Below are 16550 nucleotides of genomic sequence, written 5' to 3' on the forward strand. Positions count from 1 at the left end.
ACTCTGTCTCTACTGTCTCTGCTGTCTCTACTGTCTCTCTGCTGTCTCTACTCTGTCTCTACTGTCTCTACTGTCTCTCTGCTGTCTCTACTCTGTCTCTACTGTCTCTACTGTCCCGTCTGTCTGAAAGGTAAAAAGACTCTACAGTGTCTCTACTGTCTCTACTGTCTCTGCTGTCTCTCTACTGTCTCTACTGTCTCTGCTGTCTCTACTGTCTCTCTGCTGTCTCTACTGTCTCTACTGTCTCTGCTGTCTCTCTACTGTCTCTACTGTCTCTGCTGTCTCTACTGTCTCTCTACTGTCTCTCTGCTGTCTCTCTGCTGTCTCTACTGTCTCTCTGCTGTCTCTCTACTGTCTCTCTACTGTCTCTCTACTGTCTCTCTACTGTCTCTACTGTCTCTCTACTGTCTCTCTGCTGTCTCTCTGCTGTCTCTACTGTCTCTCTGCTGTCTCTACTGTCTCTCTGCTGTCTCTCTACTGTCTCTCTACTGTCTCTCTACTGTCTCTCTGCTGTCTCTCTGCTGTCTCTCTGCTGTCTCTACTGTCTCTACTGTCTCTCTGCTGTCTCTCTACTGTCTCTGCTGTCTCTCTACTGTCTCTCTACTGTCTCTCTGCTGTCTCTCTGCTGTCTCTACTGTCTCTACTGTCTCTCTGCTGTCTCTCTGCTGTCTCTCTGCTGTCTCTACTGTCTCTCTGCTGTCTCTCTGCTGTCTCTACTGTCTCTACTGTCTCTCTGCTGTCTCTCTACTGTCTCTGCTGTCTCTCTACTGTCTCTCTACTGTCTCTCTGCTGTCTCTCTGCTGTCTCTACTGTCTCTGCTGTCTCTCTGCTGTCTCTGCTGTCTCTACTGTCTCTACTGTCTCTCTGCTGTCTCTCTACTGTCTCTGCTGTCTCTCTACTGTCTCTACTGTCTCTACTGTCTCTCTGCTGTCTCTCTACTGTCTCTGCTGTCTCTCTACTGTCTCTACTGTCTCTCTGCTGTCTCTACTCTGTCTCTACTGTCTCTACTGTCCCGTCTGTCTGAAAGGTAAAAAGACTCTACAGTGTCTCTACTGTCTCTACTGTCTCTCTGCTGTCTCTACTCTGTCTCTACTGTCTCTGCTGTCTCTACTGTCTCTCTGCTGTCTCTACTCTGTCTCTACTGTCCCGTCTGTCTGAAAGGTAAAAAGACTCTACAGTGTCTCTACTGTCTCTACTGTCTCTACTGTCTCTCTACTGTCTCTACTGTGTCTCTCTACTGTCTCTCTGCTGTCTCTCTACTGTCTCTCTACTGTCTCTACTGTCTCTCTGCTGTCTCTACTGTCTCTACTGTCTCTACTGTGTCTCTCTACTGTCTCTCTACTGTCTCTCTACTGTCTCTACTGTCTCTACTGTCTCTCTGCTGTCTCTACTGTCTCTCTACTGTCTCTGCTGTCTCTACTGTCTCTGCTGTCTCTGCTGTCTCTACTGTCTCTCTACTGTCTCTGCTGTCTCTACTGTCTCTACTGTCTCTACTGTCTCTACTGTCTCTCTGCTGTCTCTACTCTGTCTCTACTGTCTCTACTGTCTCTCTACTGTCTCTACTGTCCCGTCTGTCTGAAAGGTAAAAAGACTCTACAGTGTCTCTACTGTCTCTACTGTCTCTCTGCTGTCTCTACTGTCTCTCTACTGTCTCTACTGTCTCTCTACTGTCTCTGCTGTCTCTACTGTCTCTACTGTCTCTCTGCTGTCTTTACTGTCTCTCTACTGTCTCTACTGTCTCTACTGTCTCTACTGTCTCTACTGTCTCTCTGCTGTCTCTACTGTCTCTCTACTGTCTCTGCTGTCTCTACTGTCTCTGCTGTCTCTGCTGTCTCTACTGTCTCTCTACTGTCTCTGCTGTCTCTACTGTCTCTACTGTCTCTACTGTCTCTCTACTGTCTCTACTGTCTCTCTACTGTCTCTATTGTCTCTACTGTCTCTACTGTCTCTACTGTCTCTCTGCTGTCTCTACTGTCTCTCTACTGTCTCTACTGTCTCTACTGTCTCTACTGTCTCTCTGCTGTCTGAGCCCCGTCATATTCCCTCATTAATGACGCCGCCATTGGAGCCATAAACTGGGCTCCCAGCGTCATGGCGGTGGCTCGGAGCCCGAAGGCGTCCCGGCGGAGCGGGAATACCGGAGGAGGCGACCTCGGCTTTCCTGGCACGCCGTGTTTTTTCCAACATGAGTCACTGTGCTCGTTTTGTGAGAGGAGGTTTCCAGCTCCGCTGGTTCTGCCTCTGGCTCGGCTCGTATGTACATCTATAGATTCTGGCAGCCTCCAGGAAACTGGAGCTTTACAGCGTCAAGACGCTTAGTGCGAGCAGGTCTTTAAACCGGAGCCAGAGTCCTGAAGACCTGAAACCCTGAAGACCTGAAGACCTGAAACCCTGAAGACCTGAAGATCTGAAACCCTGAAGACCTGAAACCCTGAAGACCTGAAACCCTGAAACCCTGAAGACCTGAAGACCTGAAACCCTGAAGACCTGAAACCCTGAAGACCTGAAGACCTGAAGACCTGAAACCCTGAGTCTGCAGTTTGTAGGAAACCACCAGCTAGTAATGAGTTCATTCTGGACGTCAGAGAGACGACTGGCTGATGGATCGACCCACATACTACTACTATACTACTATTATACTCCATATATACCAACATATTACTACTATACTACTACTATACTCCATATATACCAACATATTACTACTATACTACTACTATACTCCATATATACCCACATACTACTACTATACTACTACTATACTCCATATATACCCACATACTACTACTATACTACTACTATACTCCATATATACTACACTCTCTCCTCTAGATCTTCTATATGTTGACAAAGACCTGCTGGCATTGTAGATTTACACAGTGGTTCTCAAAGTGGGGTCCGGGGACCCCCAGGGGTCCGTGGCGACGTTGTTATACGCAATGTTGTTGTACGCGACGTTGTTGTTGTTGTACGCGACGTTGTTGTACGCGACTTTGTTGTACGCGACTTTGTTGTACGCGACTTTGTTGTACGCGACCTTGTTGTACGCGACCTTGTTGTACGCGACTTTGTACGCGACGTTGTTGTACGCGACGTTGTTGTACGCGACGTTGTTGTACGCGACGTTGTTGTACGCGACGTTGTTGTTGTTGTACGCAACGTTGTTGTACGCGACGTTGTACACAACGTTGTTGTACGCGACGTTGTTGTACGCGACGTTGTTATACACAACGTTGTTGTACGCGACGTTGTTATACGCGACGTTGTTGTACGCAACGTTGTTTTACGCAACGTTGTTGTACGCGACGTTGTTATACACAACGTTGTTGTACGCAACGTTGTTGTACGCGACATTGTTATACGCAACATTCTTTTAGAAACCTTCGGTAGTAAAGATGTTCGTACCCGGCGGGTGAAGTGTTTGGCGAGCTGCTGGTACTGGAAGCTGCTCGGGTCTCTCAGAGCGTCGTTGTAGGTTTCTGCTCTCAGCTTGATGCTCAGCTCCACCACCTGGACCTTCAGAGTCTTCGAGGGCCACAGCAGCGTCTCGTCGATCTCGTTACCGATCTGAACGTACAAGAAAACACAAGTTTAGGGGTTGGTACATCGTATCGGGATCCTATAACTAAACTAGATTCACTTACAGCGTTCTCCTCCTCGAACCCAAAGTCGTTGTTTCCCAGGAAGTTGTCCTCCAAGTCATCCGGCCTCTCTGTTGGGTGGGGGAAGTTGCCGTTGTTGTACTCCGGTACGTACTTGGTTGTAACCCCTAAAGTGACATCCACAGCAGAAGCCTGCGTCATTTCTGGGGTGACTTGGGCAAAAGACTCGGAGGTGACCTCTACTGGAGCCTCCGTCATGGTTTCTTCTGCTTTAACATCTGGGGAGGTACCCTCAACTTCCTCTGGGACAACCTGGTCCTCACTTGGTCCAGGTGCAACCTCCAGAACCGGCTCGTCGGGAACCCCTGAGGTCGTCTCTGGACGGGCAAGAGTCACAATTTCTGGAGAGGTTTCACTTGGAGCCTCTGGGACTATTTCTTTCTCAGGGAAAGATTCTGGAGCTTCACTTGCAGCCTCAACCAACGGTGTAGTAGTCTTCCTGGTGGGTTCTGGTGGTACTTCTGCCTCAGGCCCTCCTGGAGGTTCCCCGGTTACCTCTGGTTCAGGAGTGTCCTCCACGTCGTCTTCTGGGACGACAACGATATCTGGAGTGATCTCTTCATCAAACTCTGGTGGCGTTGCATCAACAGTGTCTGGGACGACTTCCTCGGCAACACTAACCTCCTCCGGTTCCTCAGAACCCGCTTCGTCTCGATCCTCCAATGGTTCCCCTCCGGCTGCTTCTTGTGAGATATCTACGGATTTTATGGCAAGATCCATTTTATCCTCATCAGTTACTACTTCAGGTTCCGCTTCTTGTGCAGTTCCTCCTGTAGGTTCCTGCTCCTCTGCAATTTCTTCTACGAGTTCTGTTTCTTCAATAGGTTCCACAACTTGGGCTGGTTCTGCTGCAGGTTCCTTCTCCTCTGCAATTTCTTCTACCAGTTCTGCTTCTCTGGTGGGTTCTGTTTCTTCAACAGGTTCCACGACTTGGGCTGGTCCTCCTGTAGGTTCCTTCTCCTCTGCAATTTCTTGTACGAGTTCTGTTTCTTCAACAGGTTCCACGACTTGGGCTGGTTCTCCTGTGGGTTCCGTCTCCTTTGCAATTCCTTCTACGAGTTCTGTTTCTTCTATAGGTTCCACTACTTGTGCTGGTTCTTCTGTGGGTTCCGTTTCCTCTGCAATTTCTTGTACGGGTTCTGCTTCTTGTGCTCGTTCTTCTATGAGTTCTGTTTCTTCTACAGGTTCCACTACTTGTGTTGGTTCTCCTGTGGGTTCTTTCTCCTCTGCAATTTCTTCTACAAGTTCTGCTTCTTGCGTTGGTTCCACTACTTGTGGTGGTTCTCCTGTGGGTTCCTTCTCCTCTGCAATTTCTTCTACAAGTTCTGCTTCTTGCGTTGGTTCCACTACTTGTGCTGGTTCTCCTTTGGGTTCCTTCTCCTCTGCAATTTCTTCTACTAGTTCTGCTTCTTTTGCTGGTTCTTTGGTGGGTTCTGTCTCTTCTGCTGTCTCTTCTACAGGTTCCACAACTTGTGCTGGTTCTCCTGTGGGTTTTGTCGCTTCAGCAGGTTCTGCTTCCTTTGCAGCACCTCCTGTAGGTTCTACTACTTCTACAGATTCTTGAACAGGTTCTGGATCTTGTACAGTTTTTACTGTAGGTTCTGCTTCTTTTGCAGCATCCCCTGTAGGTTTTACTGTTTCTACAGTTTCTTGAACAGGTTCTGGTTCTTGCACTTTTTCTTCTGTAGGTTCTGCTTCTTTTGCAGCACCTCCTGTAGGTTCTACTATTTCTACAGTTTCTTCTGTAGGTTCTGCTTCTTTTGCAGCACCTCCTGTAGGTTCTACTACTTCTTCAGTTTCTTGAACAGGTCCTGGTTCTTGCACAGTTTCTTCTGTAGGTTCTGCTTCTTTTGTGGCACCTCCTGTAGGTTCTACTATTTCCACAGTTTCTTCTGTAGGTTCTGCTTCTTTTGCAGCACCTCCTGTAGGTTCTACTACTTCTTCAGTTTCTTGAACAGGTTCTGGTTCTTGCACAGTTTCTCCTGTAGGTTCTACTACAGGTTCTGCTTCTTTTGCAGCATCTCCTGTAGGTTCTACTTCTTCAGTTTCTTGAACAGGTTCTGCTTCTTGCACAGTTTCTCCTGTAGGTTCTACAACAGGTTCTGCTTCTTTTGCAGCATCTCCTGTAGGTTCTACTACTTCTTCAGTTTCTTGAACAGGTTCTGGTTCTTGCACAGTTTCTCCTGTAGGTTCTACTACAGGTTCTGCTTCTTGTGCAAATTCAATAACACCTGTTCCTTCTTTCACTACAGGTTCTGTGGGTTCCTCTGGTGTTTCTTCACCTTCAATTGTTCCTTCTCCTACTGTCTCTACTGGCCGTTCTTCAATGATTGCTGTTTCTATTGTAGCTTCAGCTGGTTCTTCTTCTACTGTGACACGTACCGAAGGTTCTACTGTATCCTGTACGGTAACGGTTGCCTCCACTGTAGTGTTTGGTGGAACCTCCTCAGTGTCATCGGAGGTGTCTTCATCCTGGTCATCTTGTAAGATCACTACGGCTGGCTCGGTCAGGGTTGGTTTGCCGCCTGGCGCTTTACTAACTTCTACTGCTATCTCGTCTGTTGTGGTCCGGACGGACGACTGGGAAGGAACCGAGACAGATTCTTGTTCTGGGATCCGGTCGGAGGTCTGGGAAGGAACCGAGACAGATTCTTGTTCTGGAGTCACTTTAATAAATATTTCTGCTTCTTCTTCTGGATCTGTTATCAAAAATACAGTTGGAGTTGCATCGGTGCTGACCTGAACTTCTACAGCGGCCTCTGAAGGATGTTCTACAGGTGGTTTCAGTATGTCATCTTCAGGTTCCTCAGGAATTGCCACCTCAACTAATTCAGGTGCATCTGGTACAGTTTCCTCAACCTCATCAGTCAAGGCTTCGTCTGGGGTGAAATCCAAAGAACTATCTGGAGCTTCTTGAACTTCTGGGCCCACAACGACGTTGGAGGTTATCTCAGGTGTCTGCTCGGATAGGCCTTCTGACGGAGCCAGGGCCCCGGGCTCCGAGGGTACTTCCTGTCCTAATTCTTCCAGTGTGGCCGGTACCGTAGTGGGCTTTGTGTAAAACCCAACAGTAGCTTCTGTGGGGACCACTTCAGCCATGATCTCTGAGGGTGGCTCCTCACCTTCTGGGGTGACATCAGGTACATCCACATCTTCCACTACATCCTCCTCTTCTGTTGGGTCTTCCTCAACAATCCCAGCAAAGGGCTTGTGGGTAACAGAGTCAGCGACCTCCACCTCTACCGTATCCTCCGCAATGTCCTCAACGTCCTGGACGTCTTCAGTGTCTTCTGGCATGGCAGCGATCGCAGGCTCAGAGGTCCTGGTTCTGGATGTTGCAGCGTCTTGAACCGACCCTTCGGTTGCAGAAGGTGGAGCGGTCCAAGCAGTGAACTCGAAGCCCGGTGGAAGGTCATCGTGGTCAGCTGTGTCCGAGCCGATGAAGATGACGTCTGTAAAATGACAATATAGATACAAATTAGGACGATGGGAAGAGAGTTGTCCTGACTCTGCTTCTACGACACTTTGACATTACATAAAAGTGTTGAATCTGTTTCAGAGTCAGGTGACCTTTGGTTCCTCGTTGGCGCCGATACAAACCAGTCCAACCCCTTTCAGCTGTGATCTCACTAACCCTGATACTTGTCCAGCAGTAACCCTCCACTGACCAGCCTGCTGCTGCCTGTAAATAGGCTTACAGGTCTATTCTGGGACCGGACCGTGTGACGGGAATCAGGAGCTGAGGTGGGTGTAAGCTGGAGACAGACTTCTAAACCTGGACGGACCTTTAGGGTGGTTGTTTTCCACCGAGAGGTCAGCGGAGACTTTCTACGGGTCACCAGTAAGACGCCGTTAACCAGCTGCTGCTCCAATACCTCCAGACTCAACTTTTACTGGTCTGGCTCCAGTCCAGGTTCTGGCTCTAGTCCAGGTTCTGGCTCCGGTCCAGGTTCTGGCTCTAGTCCAGGTTCTGGCTCTAGTTTAGGTTCTGGCTCCAGTCCAGGTTCTGGCTCTAGTCCAGGTTCTGGCTCTAGTTTAGGTTCTGGCTCCAGTCCAGGTTCTGGCTCTAGTCCAGGTTCTGGCTCTAGTCCAGGTTCTGGCTCTAGTTTAGGTTCTGGCTCTAGTCCAGGTTCTGGCTCCGGTCCAGGTTCTGGCTCTAGTCCAGGTTCTGGCTCTAGTTTAGGTTCTGGCTCCAGTCCAGGTTCTGGCTCTAGTTTAGGTTCATATATATATATATATATTTATATGCAATGAATGAATGAATGAATGAATCTAGTGATGCACCGATACCAGTATCGGGTCCGATACTGTGCTCATGAACTCGCAAAACGTCTCCGATACCCCTTTACGGCAGCGTGACGTTAACCTCTCGTCACCGTCTTTCGGGTCCTCATGCTACACCCCCCCGACGGTGCAGCCGAGACGGGCCGGTGGTGCACCCGACCCCGCTGGGCCGGGATTCCACCTCAGTTTGCGCTGGCCCTCACTTTCATTGCTCCACGGGGTTTTGCTGTCACCCTCTGACTCACGCGTGCGTTAGACTCCTTGGTCCGTGTTTCAAGACGGGTCGGGTGGGTTGCCGACATCGCTGCAGACCTCTGGAGCCTTTTACGTGGGCCGAGCCCCGATCTGTAAGTACTTGTACTCGGTCTGAAAAAAGTGGTATTGGTGCATCCCTAAATGAATGAGTGAATGAGTGTGTGAATGAATGAGTGAATGAGTGAATGAGTGAATGAATGAATGAGTGAGTGAATGCTTGGTGTGTGTTCACTGTGTTAATCAGAGCTCGGGGAGGTCAGCCTCAGGTGAGTGTTTATTTATTTACCTGCTGGTCTCAGTGATCCGGCCGTCTGGACGCTGGACGTTGATTCAGAGCTGCAGGACAAAGAGACAGAAAACAAGAGGACAGTGAGACACCAACACCGTCTCTGTCAAACTGAGACAGAATACATCTAGAATATAGAGCAGAAGCAGATGTTTAAAGCAGATGTTTAAAGGGGAGTTTTCACCTATTTTAAGATGTTTAACATCTGTGAGGTCTTAAAATAGTTGGTGTTCCCCTTAACATTCATTAAAGAGCAGCACGGCCGGGCCGCAGCAGCACGGCCGGGCCGCAGCAGCACGGCCGGGCCGCAGCAGCACGGCCGGGCCGCAGCAGCACGGCCGGGCCGCCGCAGCACACACAGCTTTTTAGGGTTATTAAAGTAGTCCAGGTGTTCTTAACGTAGTCCAGGTGTTTAGGGTTATTAAAGTAATCCAGGTGTTCGTAACGTAGTCCAGGTGTTTAGGGTTATTAAAGTAGCCCAGGTGTTTAGGGTTATTAAAGTAGTCCAGGTGTTTAGGGTTATTAAAGTAGCCCAGGTGTTCTTAACGTAGTCCAGGTGTTTAGGGTTATTAAAGTAGTCCAGGTGTTTAGGGTTATTAAAGTAGCCCAGGTGTTCTTAACGTAGTCCAGGTGTTTAGGGTTATTAAAGTAGTCCAGGTGTTTAGGGTTATTAAAGTAGTCCAGGTGTTCTTAACGTAGTCCAGGTGTTTAGGGTTATTAAAGTAGCCCAGGTGTTCTTAACGTAGTCCAGGTGTTTAGGGTTATTAAAGTAGTCCAGGTGTTCGTAACGTAGTCCAGGTGTTTAGGGTTATTAAAGTAGTCCAGGTGTTCGTAACGTAGTCCAGGTGTTTAGGGTTATTAAAGTAGTCCAGGTGTTCGTAACGTAGTCCAGGTGTTTAGGGTTATTAAAGTAGCCCAGGTGTTCTTAACGTAGTCCAGGTGTTTAGGGTTATTAAAGTAGCCCAGGTGTTCTTAACGTAGTCCAGGTGTTTAGGGTTATTAAAGTAGTCCAGGTGTTTAGGGTTATTAAAGTAGTCCAGGTGTTCGTAACGTAGTCCAGGTGTTCGTAACGTAGTCCAGGTGTTTAGGGTTATTAAAGTAGTCCAGGTGTTCGTAACGTAGTCCAGGTGTTTAGGGTTATTAAAGTAGTCCAGGTGTTTAGGGTTATTAAAGTAGTCCAGGTGTTCGTAACGTAGTCCAGGTGTTCGTAACGTAGTCCAGGTGTTTAGGGTTATTAAAGTAGTCCAGGTGTTCGTAACGTAGTCCAGGTGTTTAGGGTTATTAAAGTAGTCCAGGTGTTCGTAACGTAGTCCAGGTGTTTAGGGTTATTAAAGTAGCCCAGGTGTTCTTAACGTAGTCCAGGTGTTTAGGGTTATTAAAGTAGTCCAGGTGTTCGTAACGTAGTCCAGGTGTTTAGGGTTATTAAAGTAGCCCAGGTGTTCTTAACGTAGTCCAGGTGTTTAGGGTTATTAAAGTAGTCCAGGTGTTTAGGGTTATTAAAGTAGTCCAGGTGTTCGTAACGTAGTCCAGGTGTTCGTAACGTAGTCCAGGTGTTTAGGGTTATTAAAGTAGTCCAGGTGTTCGTAACGTAGTCCAGGTGTTTAGGGTTATTAAAGTAGTCCAGGTGTTCGTAACGTAGTCCAGGTGTTTAGGGTTATTAAAGTAGCCCAGGTGTTCTTAACGTAGTCCAGGTGTTTAGGGTTATTAAAGTAGTCCAGGTGTTCGTAACGTAGTCCAGGTGTTTAGGGTTATTAAAGTAGCCCAGGTGTTCTTAACGTAGTCCAGGTGTTTAGGGTTATTAAAGTAGTCCAGGTGTTTAGGGTTATTAAAGTAGTCCAGGTGTTCGTAACGTAGTCCAGGTGTTTAGGGTTATTAAAGTAGTCCAGGTGTTCTTAACGTAGCCCAGTTTAAAGCTAGACAGGTGTTTAGGTGGCCTACCTGCATGGAGGAGGACCTGGTGTGATGGTTACACTGCAGCAGGTGATGAAACACAGCACAGGTGTCAATACACAACCACGTTCACATTCACACCTTTCATTAATAACCTGGTCTGGTTCCACCACCAGATCAGGTGACTCATAAACTCACCTGTTCATCGCCGCCGCCGCCAGGGCAACCCTCTGAAACAAAGACACACATCATCACTTTATATTTAGTAGTACTATATATAGTACTGTGTGTATTGTGCAGTAGTGAAGTACCTGGTAGAGATAGTACTGTGTGTAACGTGCAGTAGTGGAGTACCTGGTAGAGATAGTACTGTGTGTATTGTGCAGTAGTGGAGTACCTGGTAGAGATAGTACTGTGTGTATTGTGCAGTAGTGAAGTACCTGGTAGAGATAGTACTGTGTGTAACGTGCAGTAGTGGAGTACCTGGTAGAGATAGTACTGTGTGTATTGTGCAGTAGTGGAGTACCTGGTAGAGATAGTACTGTGTGTATTGTGCAGTAGTGAAGTACCTGGTAGAGATAGTACTGTGTGTAAAGTACTCTAAAGACATTAAAGTACTCACGGTCCTGATGAGGTCTGTGTGCTCCTCTGATTGGCTGAAGAAGCTGCCGATGTCCATGACGCTGAGCGATCCATCCATGCAGCGACCGACCCAGTCCTGGTACTCGTCCCGCTCCGGCAACCGGTCCCAGAAGATCTTAAAGGCCTCCCACACCGTCTCCTGGCACACTGAAACATGTATGTTATATTCAACACGTTACATACTGAAACATACTAACTTTTTCATAGTTTGTCATGATGCTATTCTTAGTTTATCACGTAGTTTTTCTTAGTTCATCATGTTGTTTTTCTTAGTTTATCACTGTTTTTCTTAGTTTGTCACATAGTTTTTCTTAATTCATCACAGTTTTTCTTAGTTTATCACATAGTTTTTCTTAATTCATCACAGTTTTTCTTAGTTTATCACATAGTTTTTCTTAGTTTATCAGTTTTTCTTAGTTTATCACGTCATTTTTCTTAGTTTATCACAGTTTGTCTTAGTTTATCACGTCGTTTTTCTTAGTTTATCAGTTTTTCTTAGTTTATCACGTAATTTTTCTTAGTTTATCACAGTTTTTCTTAGTTTATCACGTCGTTTTTCTTAGTTTATCGTGGTGTTTTTCTTAGTTTATCACAGTTTTTCTTAGTTTATCACGTCATTTTTCATAGTTCATCGTGTTGTTTTTCTTAGTTTATCACATAGTTTTTCTTAGTTTATCAGTTTTTCTTAGTTTATCACATAGTTTTTCTTAGTTTATCAGTTTTTCTTAGTTTATCACGTCATTTTTCTTAGTTTATCACAGTTTTTCTTAGTTTATCACGTCGTTTTTCTTAGTTTATCGTGTTGTTTTTCTTAGTTTATCACAGTTTTTCTTAGTTTATCACGTCGTTTTTCATAGTTCATCGTGTTGTTTTTCTTAGTTTATCACGTCGTTTTTCATAGTTCATCGTGTTGTTTTTCTTAGTTTATCACATAGTTTTTCTTAGTTTGTCATGATGCTATTCTTAGTTTATCACGTATTTTTTCTTAGTTTATCATGTAGTTTTTCATAGTTCATCGTGTTGTTTTTCTTAGTTTATCATATTGAACGCCAGACTACGTGACTTGTAGAAGAACGTGTTTTTACAAGTCATCTAGCTCTGCGTGACCTCTGACCTCTCTGGGATTGGCTGCCTTTAATGACCGTAGACTCTGAGGTTAAGCTTGTAAGTCAGTTTGGATAAGAGCTTAGGTGAAACACCTCAAGTGTTAAAGGAGGAAAAAGAGAGTTTTGTAGACAGGAACCAGAACCAGTATCCAGAACCAGTATCCAGAACCAGGACTCGGTAGGACGTACCTCTGAGGTGGAAGTAGTTCAGGTGGTTGGCGACGGCCTCGTCCAGCGTCTCTTGACTGCAAAGTTTGACTCCGCTGGGAAACAAGATATTCCTTTTTCTCCGAGTCAGAGCGGCGTGTCGTCTGTATAGAAGCTGATCTGAGTCCACCGCTGGTTCGCCCAAATATCCACCGCGCTCCTCCGAGTCCACCACCGGGTCATCAGGTGCATCTGCAGGCGTCCGGAAACCAGAACACTCAGCGATGGGAAGTAACCAAGCACATGTAGTCTAGGATACTACTATCTACTACTACTACTGCTACTGCTGCTACTACTGCTACTACAACTACTACTACTACGACTACTACTGCTACTGCTACTACTACTACTGCTGCTGCTGCTGCTGCTGCTACTGCTGCTACTGCTACTACGACTACTACTACTACTACTACTACTACTACTACTGCTGCTGCTACTGCTGCTACTACTGCTACTACTACTAACACGTTTTACTGCACTACATTTATCCGACAACTGTAGTTACTTCACAGCTTTAACTGCATGAAGCTGAGAATACTTGTGTACTTTTACTTGAGTAAAGGACCTGAATACTTCAATAAGTATAATACTAATAAAAAGTATTTGTAGTACTACTAACCTGTCTCGGTGTAGATGTGTCCTGACAGCAGCACCGCGGCGAGCGTCCACAGAACCAGCGTCCCGGTCTTTCCTGCCATGTCTCAGCAGAACTAAAGGAAGTCCAGGAGGACTCTACGTCTTAGAGTCCACGTCCTCAGCTCATCGGTCTCAGATCTGAAGGAAGTCCAGGAGGACTCTGAGTCTGAAGGAAGTCCAGGTGGACTCTGAGTCTGAAGGAAGTCCAGGAGGACTCTGAGTCTGAAGGACGTCCAGGAGGACTCTGAGTCTGAAGGAAGTCCAGGAGGACTCTGAGTCTGAAGGAAGTCCAGGAGGACTCTGAGTCTGAAGGAAGTCCAGGAGGACTCTGAGTCTGAAGGAAGTCCAGGTGGACTCTACGACTTAAGTCCACGTCCTCAGCTCATCGGTCCCAGACTCGTCCATCCACCAGGTCCAGCAGAACAGGAAGCTGGTCCATCCACCGGGTCCAGTTGGACAGGAAGCTGAGTGCGTGGAGGTTGAGGACGGTCTGGCGTCTCTGGGCTGCTCGCTGCTGTCAGCTGAGCAGACGGGAGGTTTCTGGTGTAATCCTATTAGTTAAGCTGCTGGACTGGATGAGTGTCAGAGCCGCTGCGCTGCAACAGGAAGTCATTACATCAAACGAACTGTATACTAAACATTACAACTACACCGTCGCCTCGCAGCCAGAGGGTCACAGGTTCAAATCCCGCCTGGGGCCTTCTGTGTGGCGTTAGCATGTTCTCCCCGTTAGCATGGGTTTACTCCAGGTTCTCAGGTTTCCTCCCACAGTCCAAAGACATGCAGGTTGGAGTGGGTTTACCTGCATGTCTTTGGACTGGGGGAGGAAACCGGAGCAACCGGAGTAAACCCACGCAGACTTGCATGTCTTTGGACTGTGGGAGGAAACTGGAGCACCCGGAGTAAACCCACGCAGACTTGCATGTCTTTAGACTGTGGGAGGAAACTGGAGCACCCGGAGTAAACCCACGCAGACCTGCATGTCTTTAGACTGTGGGAGGAAACTGGAGCACCCGGAGTAAACCCACGCAGACTTGCATGTCTTTGGACTGTGGGTGGAAACTGGAGCACCCGGAGTAAACCCACGCAGACTTGCATGTCTTTGGACTGTGGGAGGAAACTGGAGCACCCGGAGTAAACCCACGCCGACCTGCATGTCTTTAGACTGCAGGTCGGTGTGGGTTTACTCCGGGTGCACCGGGTTCCTCCCACAGAGATCCAGTCAGAATGTGTCCAGGTTGCCGGTCCGAGGCGGTGAGTGGTTCCTCGGCCAGGTGGTCGTTACGGCAGACTGATCCGTGGATTAGCTCAACATGCCGAGAGGTCACTCTGAGCATTAGAAGGTCAAAGGTCACCGTGGAGCGCCGCTTTCCCCCCCGCTTGTTTTCACTAAACCGGGTTAGACTCTGATCCTAATCCAGCTCAACCAGTTCAGAGAGTAAATAAACAGGATGGAGTCCTTCAGACAGGACCTGGACTCTAGAACTAGACCTGTCCTGGTCCTGGTCCTGGTCCAGACTACTGTGACCCCCCCGCTGATTCACCGTCAACAATAGCAGACATCTTTTATTGGATAACGGGAGGAAACAACGAGGTAGAACCTTCTCTCACTCCAGAACCAGACCAGAGAACCAGGATCAGAGAACCAGGACCAGAGAACCAGGACCAGAGAACCAGGACCAGGGAACCAGGACCAGAGAACCAGGATCAGAGAACCAGGACCAGAGAACCAGAACCAGAGAACCAGGACCAGAGAACCAGAACCAGAGAACCAGAACCAGAGAACCAGGACCAGAGAACCAGAACCAGAGAACCAGGACCAGAGAACCAGGACCAGAGAACCAGGACCAGAGAACCAGGATCAGAGAACCAGGACCAGAGAACCAGAACCAGAGAACCAGGACCAGAGAACCAGAACCAGAGAACCAGGACCAGAGAACCAGGATCAGAGAACCAGAACCAGAGAACCAGAACCAGAGAACCAGGACCAGAGAACCAGGACCAGAGAACCAGGATCAGAGAACCAGGACCAGAGAACCAGAACCAGAGAACCAGGACCAGAGAACCAGAACCAGAGAACCAGGACCAGAGAACCAGGATCAGAGAACCAGAACCAGAGAACCAGAACCAGAGAACCAGGACCAGAGAACCAGGACCAGAGAACCAGGATCAGAGAACCAGGACCAGAGAACCAGAACCAGAGAACCAGGACCAGAGAACCAGAACCAGAGAACCAGGACCAGAGAACCAGGATCAGAGAACCAGAACCAGAGAACCAGAACCAGAGAACCAGGATCAGAGAACCAGGACCAGAGAACCAGAACCAGAGAACCAGGACCAGAGAACCAGGAGCAGAGAACCAGGACCAGAGAACCAGGACCAGAGAACCAGGACCAGAGAACCAGGATCAGGTTTCAGTCTTCAGGACTCTTCAGGATTAGTTTTGGGTGGAGCTCCATGGATCTGATTCGGTCTAATCTGGACCTCCCGTTGCTCAGATTAGTCTCCTCTACGGCCGCCGAGGCAAAACATCAACTCTCCACTATCTAGTAGCACGCCAGGGTCCCCCTCCCGCCCCCCCAAGTCTGATCCAGATAACGAGCTGGAAGCTGATTGGTCCTCAGCAGGGGGTCGGGGGGGGGGGGGGGGACGCTACGCTAAAACCCCCAGATTACCAAACACACACATTATAGACACACACACACACACCACCCGTTTATACTAATAAAGAAGAGAAGACAAAATAAACGACAATACATATATAAATATTATATATATATATATATATTATATATTTATTATTTATAATATATATTTATATATAGATACTGATAAAAGAGAGAAAGGCATGATGGGTAGAAACACACACTGATAGTAACCCAGTGACCTCGGCTGACATCACTGATCCATCAACACTGATCACTCATTAATCAGGAAGTCAGCAGGCCAAAGGGCCCCTTCTTCTGGAATAACCTCCCTATAGATATCAGACTGGTGTTCATAGGGGGGTTATTCCTTCTTATCGAGCCCCCTTCTTCTGGAATAACCTCCCTATAGATATCAGACTGGTGTTCATAGGGGGGTTATTCCTTCTTATCGAGCCCCCTTCTTCTGGAATAACCTCCCTATAGACATCAGACTGGTGTTCATAGGGGGGTTATTCCTTCTTATCGAGCCCCCTTCTTCTGGAATAACCTCCCTATAGACATCAGACTGGTGTTCATAGGGAGGTTATTCCTTCTTATCGAGCCCCCTTCTTCTGGAATAACCTCCCTATAGACATCAGACTGGTGTTCATAGGGAGGTTATTCCTTCTTAACGAGCCCCCTTCCTCTGGAATAACCTCCCTATAGACATCAGACTGGTGTTCATAGGGAGGTTATTCCTTCTTAACGAGCCCCCTTCCTCTGGAATAACCTCCCTATAGACATCAGACTGGTCATAGGGAGGTTATTCCTTCTTAACGAGCCCCCTTCTTCTGGAATAACCTCCCTATAGACATCAGACTGGTCATAGGGAGGTTATTCCTTCTTAACGAGCCCCCTTCCTCAGTATACATGAAACAAAAACTAAACATTTAAA

The 16550-nt window shown here is 47.5% G+C and overlaps 1 protein-coding gene and 1 long non-coding RNA gene across 9 annotated transcripts in view; both read right to left on the bottom strand.

Moving 5' to 3' along the window:
- LOC141762942 (uncharacterized) overlaps positions 1 to 14139 on the bottom strand; it is a 33697-nt gene extending 19558 nt beyond the window's left edge. For all 3 annotated transcript variants that reach the window (XR_012592943.1, XR_012592942.1, XM_074627128.1), the window contains exons 1-8: positions 12952 to 14139; positions 12315 to 12524; positions 11000 to 11166; positions 10576 to 10607; positions 10426 to 10458; positions 8488 to 8537; positions 3645 to 7114; positions 3406 to 3567 (exon numbers count right to left, since the gene is read on the bottom strand). Coding sequence is in view for 1 of the 3 variants with exons in the window: in XM_074627128.1 (XP_074483229.1) it covers positions 3406 to 3567; positions 3645 to 7114; positions 8488 to 8537; positions 10426 to 10458; positions 10576 to 10607; positions 11000 to 11166; positions 12315 to 12524; positions 12952 to 13030 (4203 nt within the window). In the remaining 2 variants the exon portion in view is untranslated. The remainder of the gene's footprint in view (positions 1 to 3405; positions 3568 to 3644; positions 7115 to 8487; positions 8538 to 10425; positions 10459 to 10575; positions 10608 to 10999; positions 11167 to 12314; positions 12525 to 12951) is intronic.
- On the bottom strand, positions 180 to 1905 carry LOC141762943 (uncharacterized). 6 transcript variants are annotated; one of them, XR_012592948.1, is made up of 3 exons: positions 1783 to 1905; positions 1392 to 1454; positions 180 to 257 (listed from the first exon to the last, which is right to left on the bottom strand). It is a non-coding gene; the product is annotated as an uncharacterized LOC141762943 (long non-coding RNA). The 6 variants fall into 6 exon arrangements; XR_012592949.1 differs by having other exon boundaries at positions 1392 to 1463; XR_012592944.1 differs by having other exon boundaries at positions 1392 to 1472.
- Positions 14140 to 16550: the final 2411 nt, after the last annotated feature.

This window comes from Sebastes fasciatus, chromosome 24 (assembly GCF_043250625.1).
Source record: "Sebastes fasciatus isolate fSebFas1 chromosome 24, fSebFas1.pri, whole genome shotgun sequence".
In the NCBI taxonomy this organism is placed as follows: domain Eukaryota; kingdom Metazoa; phylum Chordata; class Actinopteri; order Perciformes; family Sebastidae; genus Sebastes; species Sebastes fasciatus.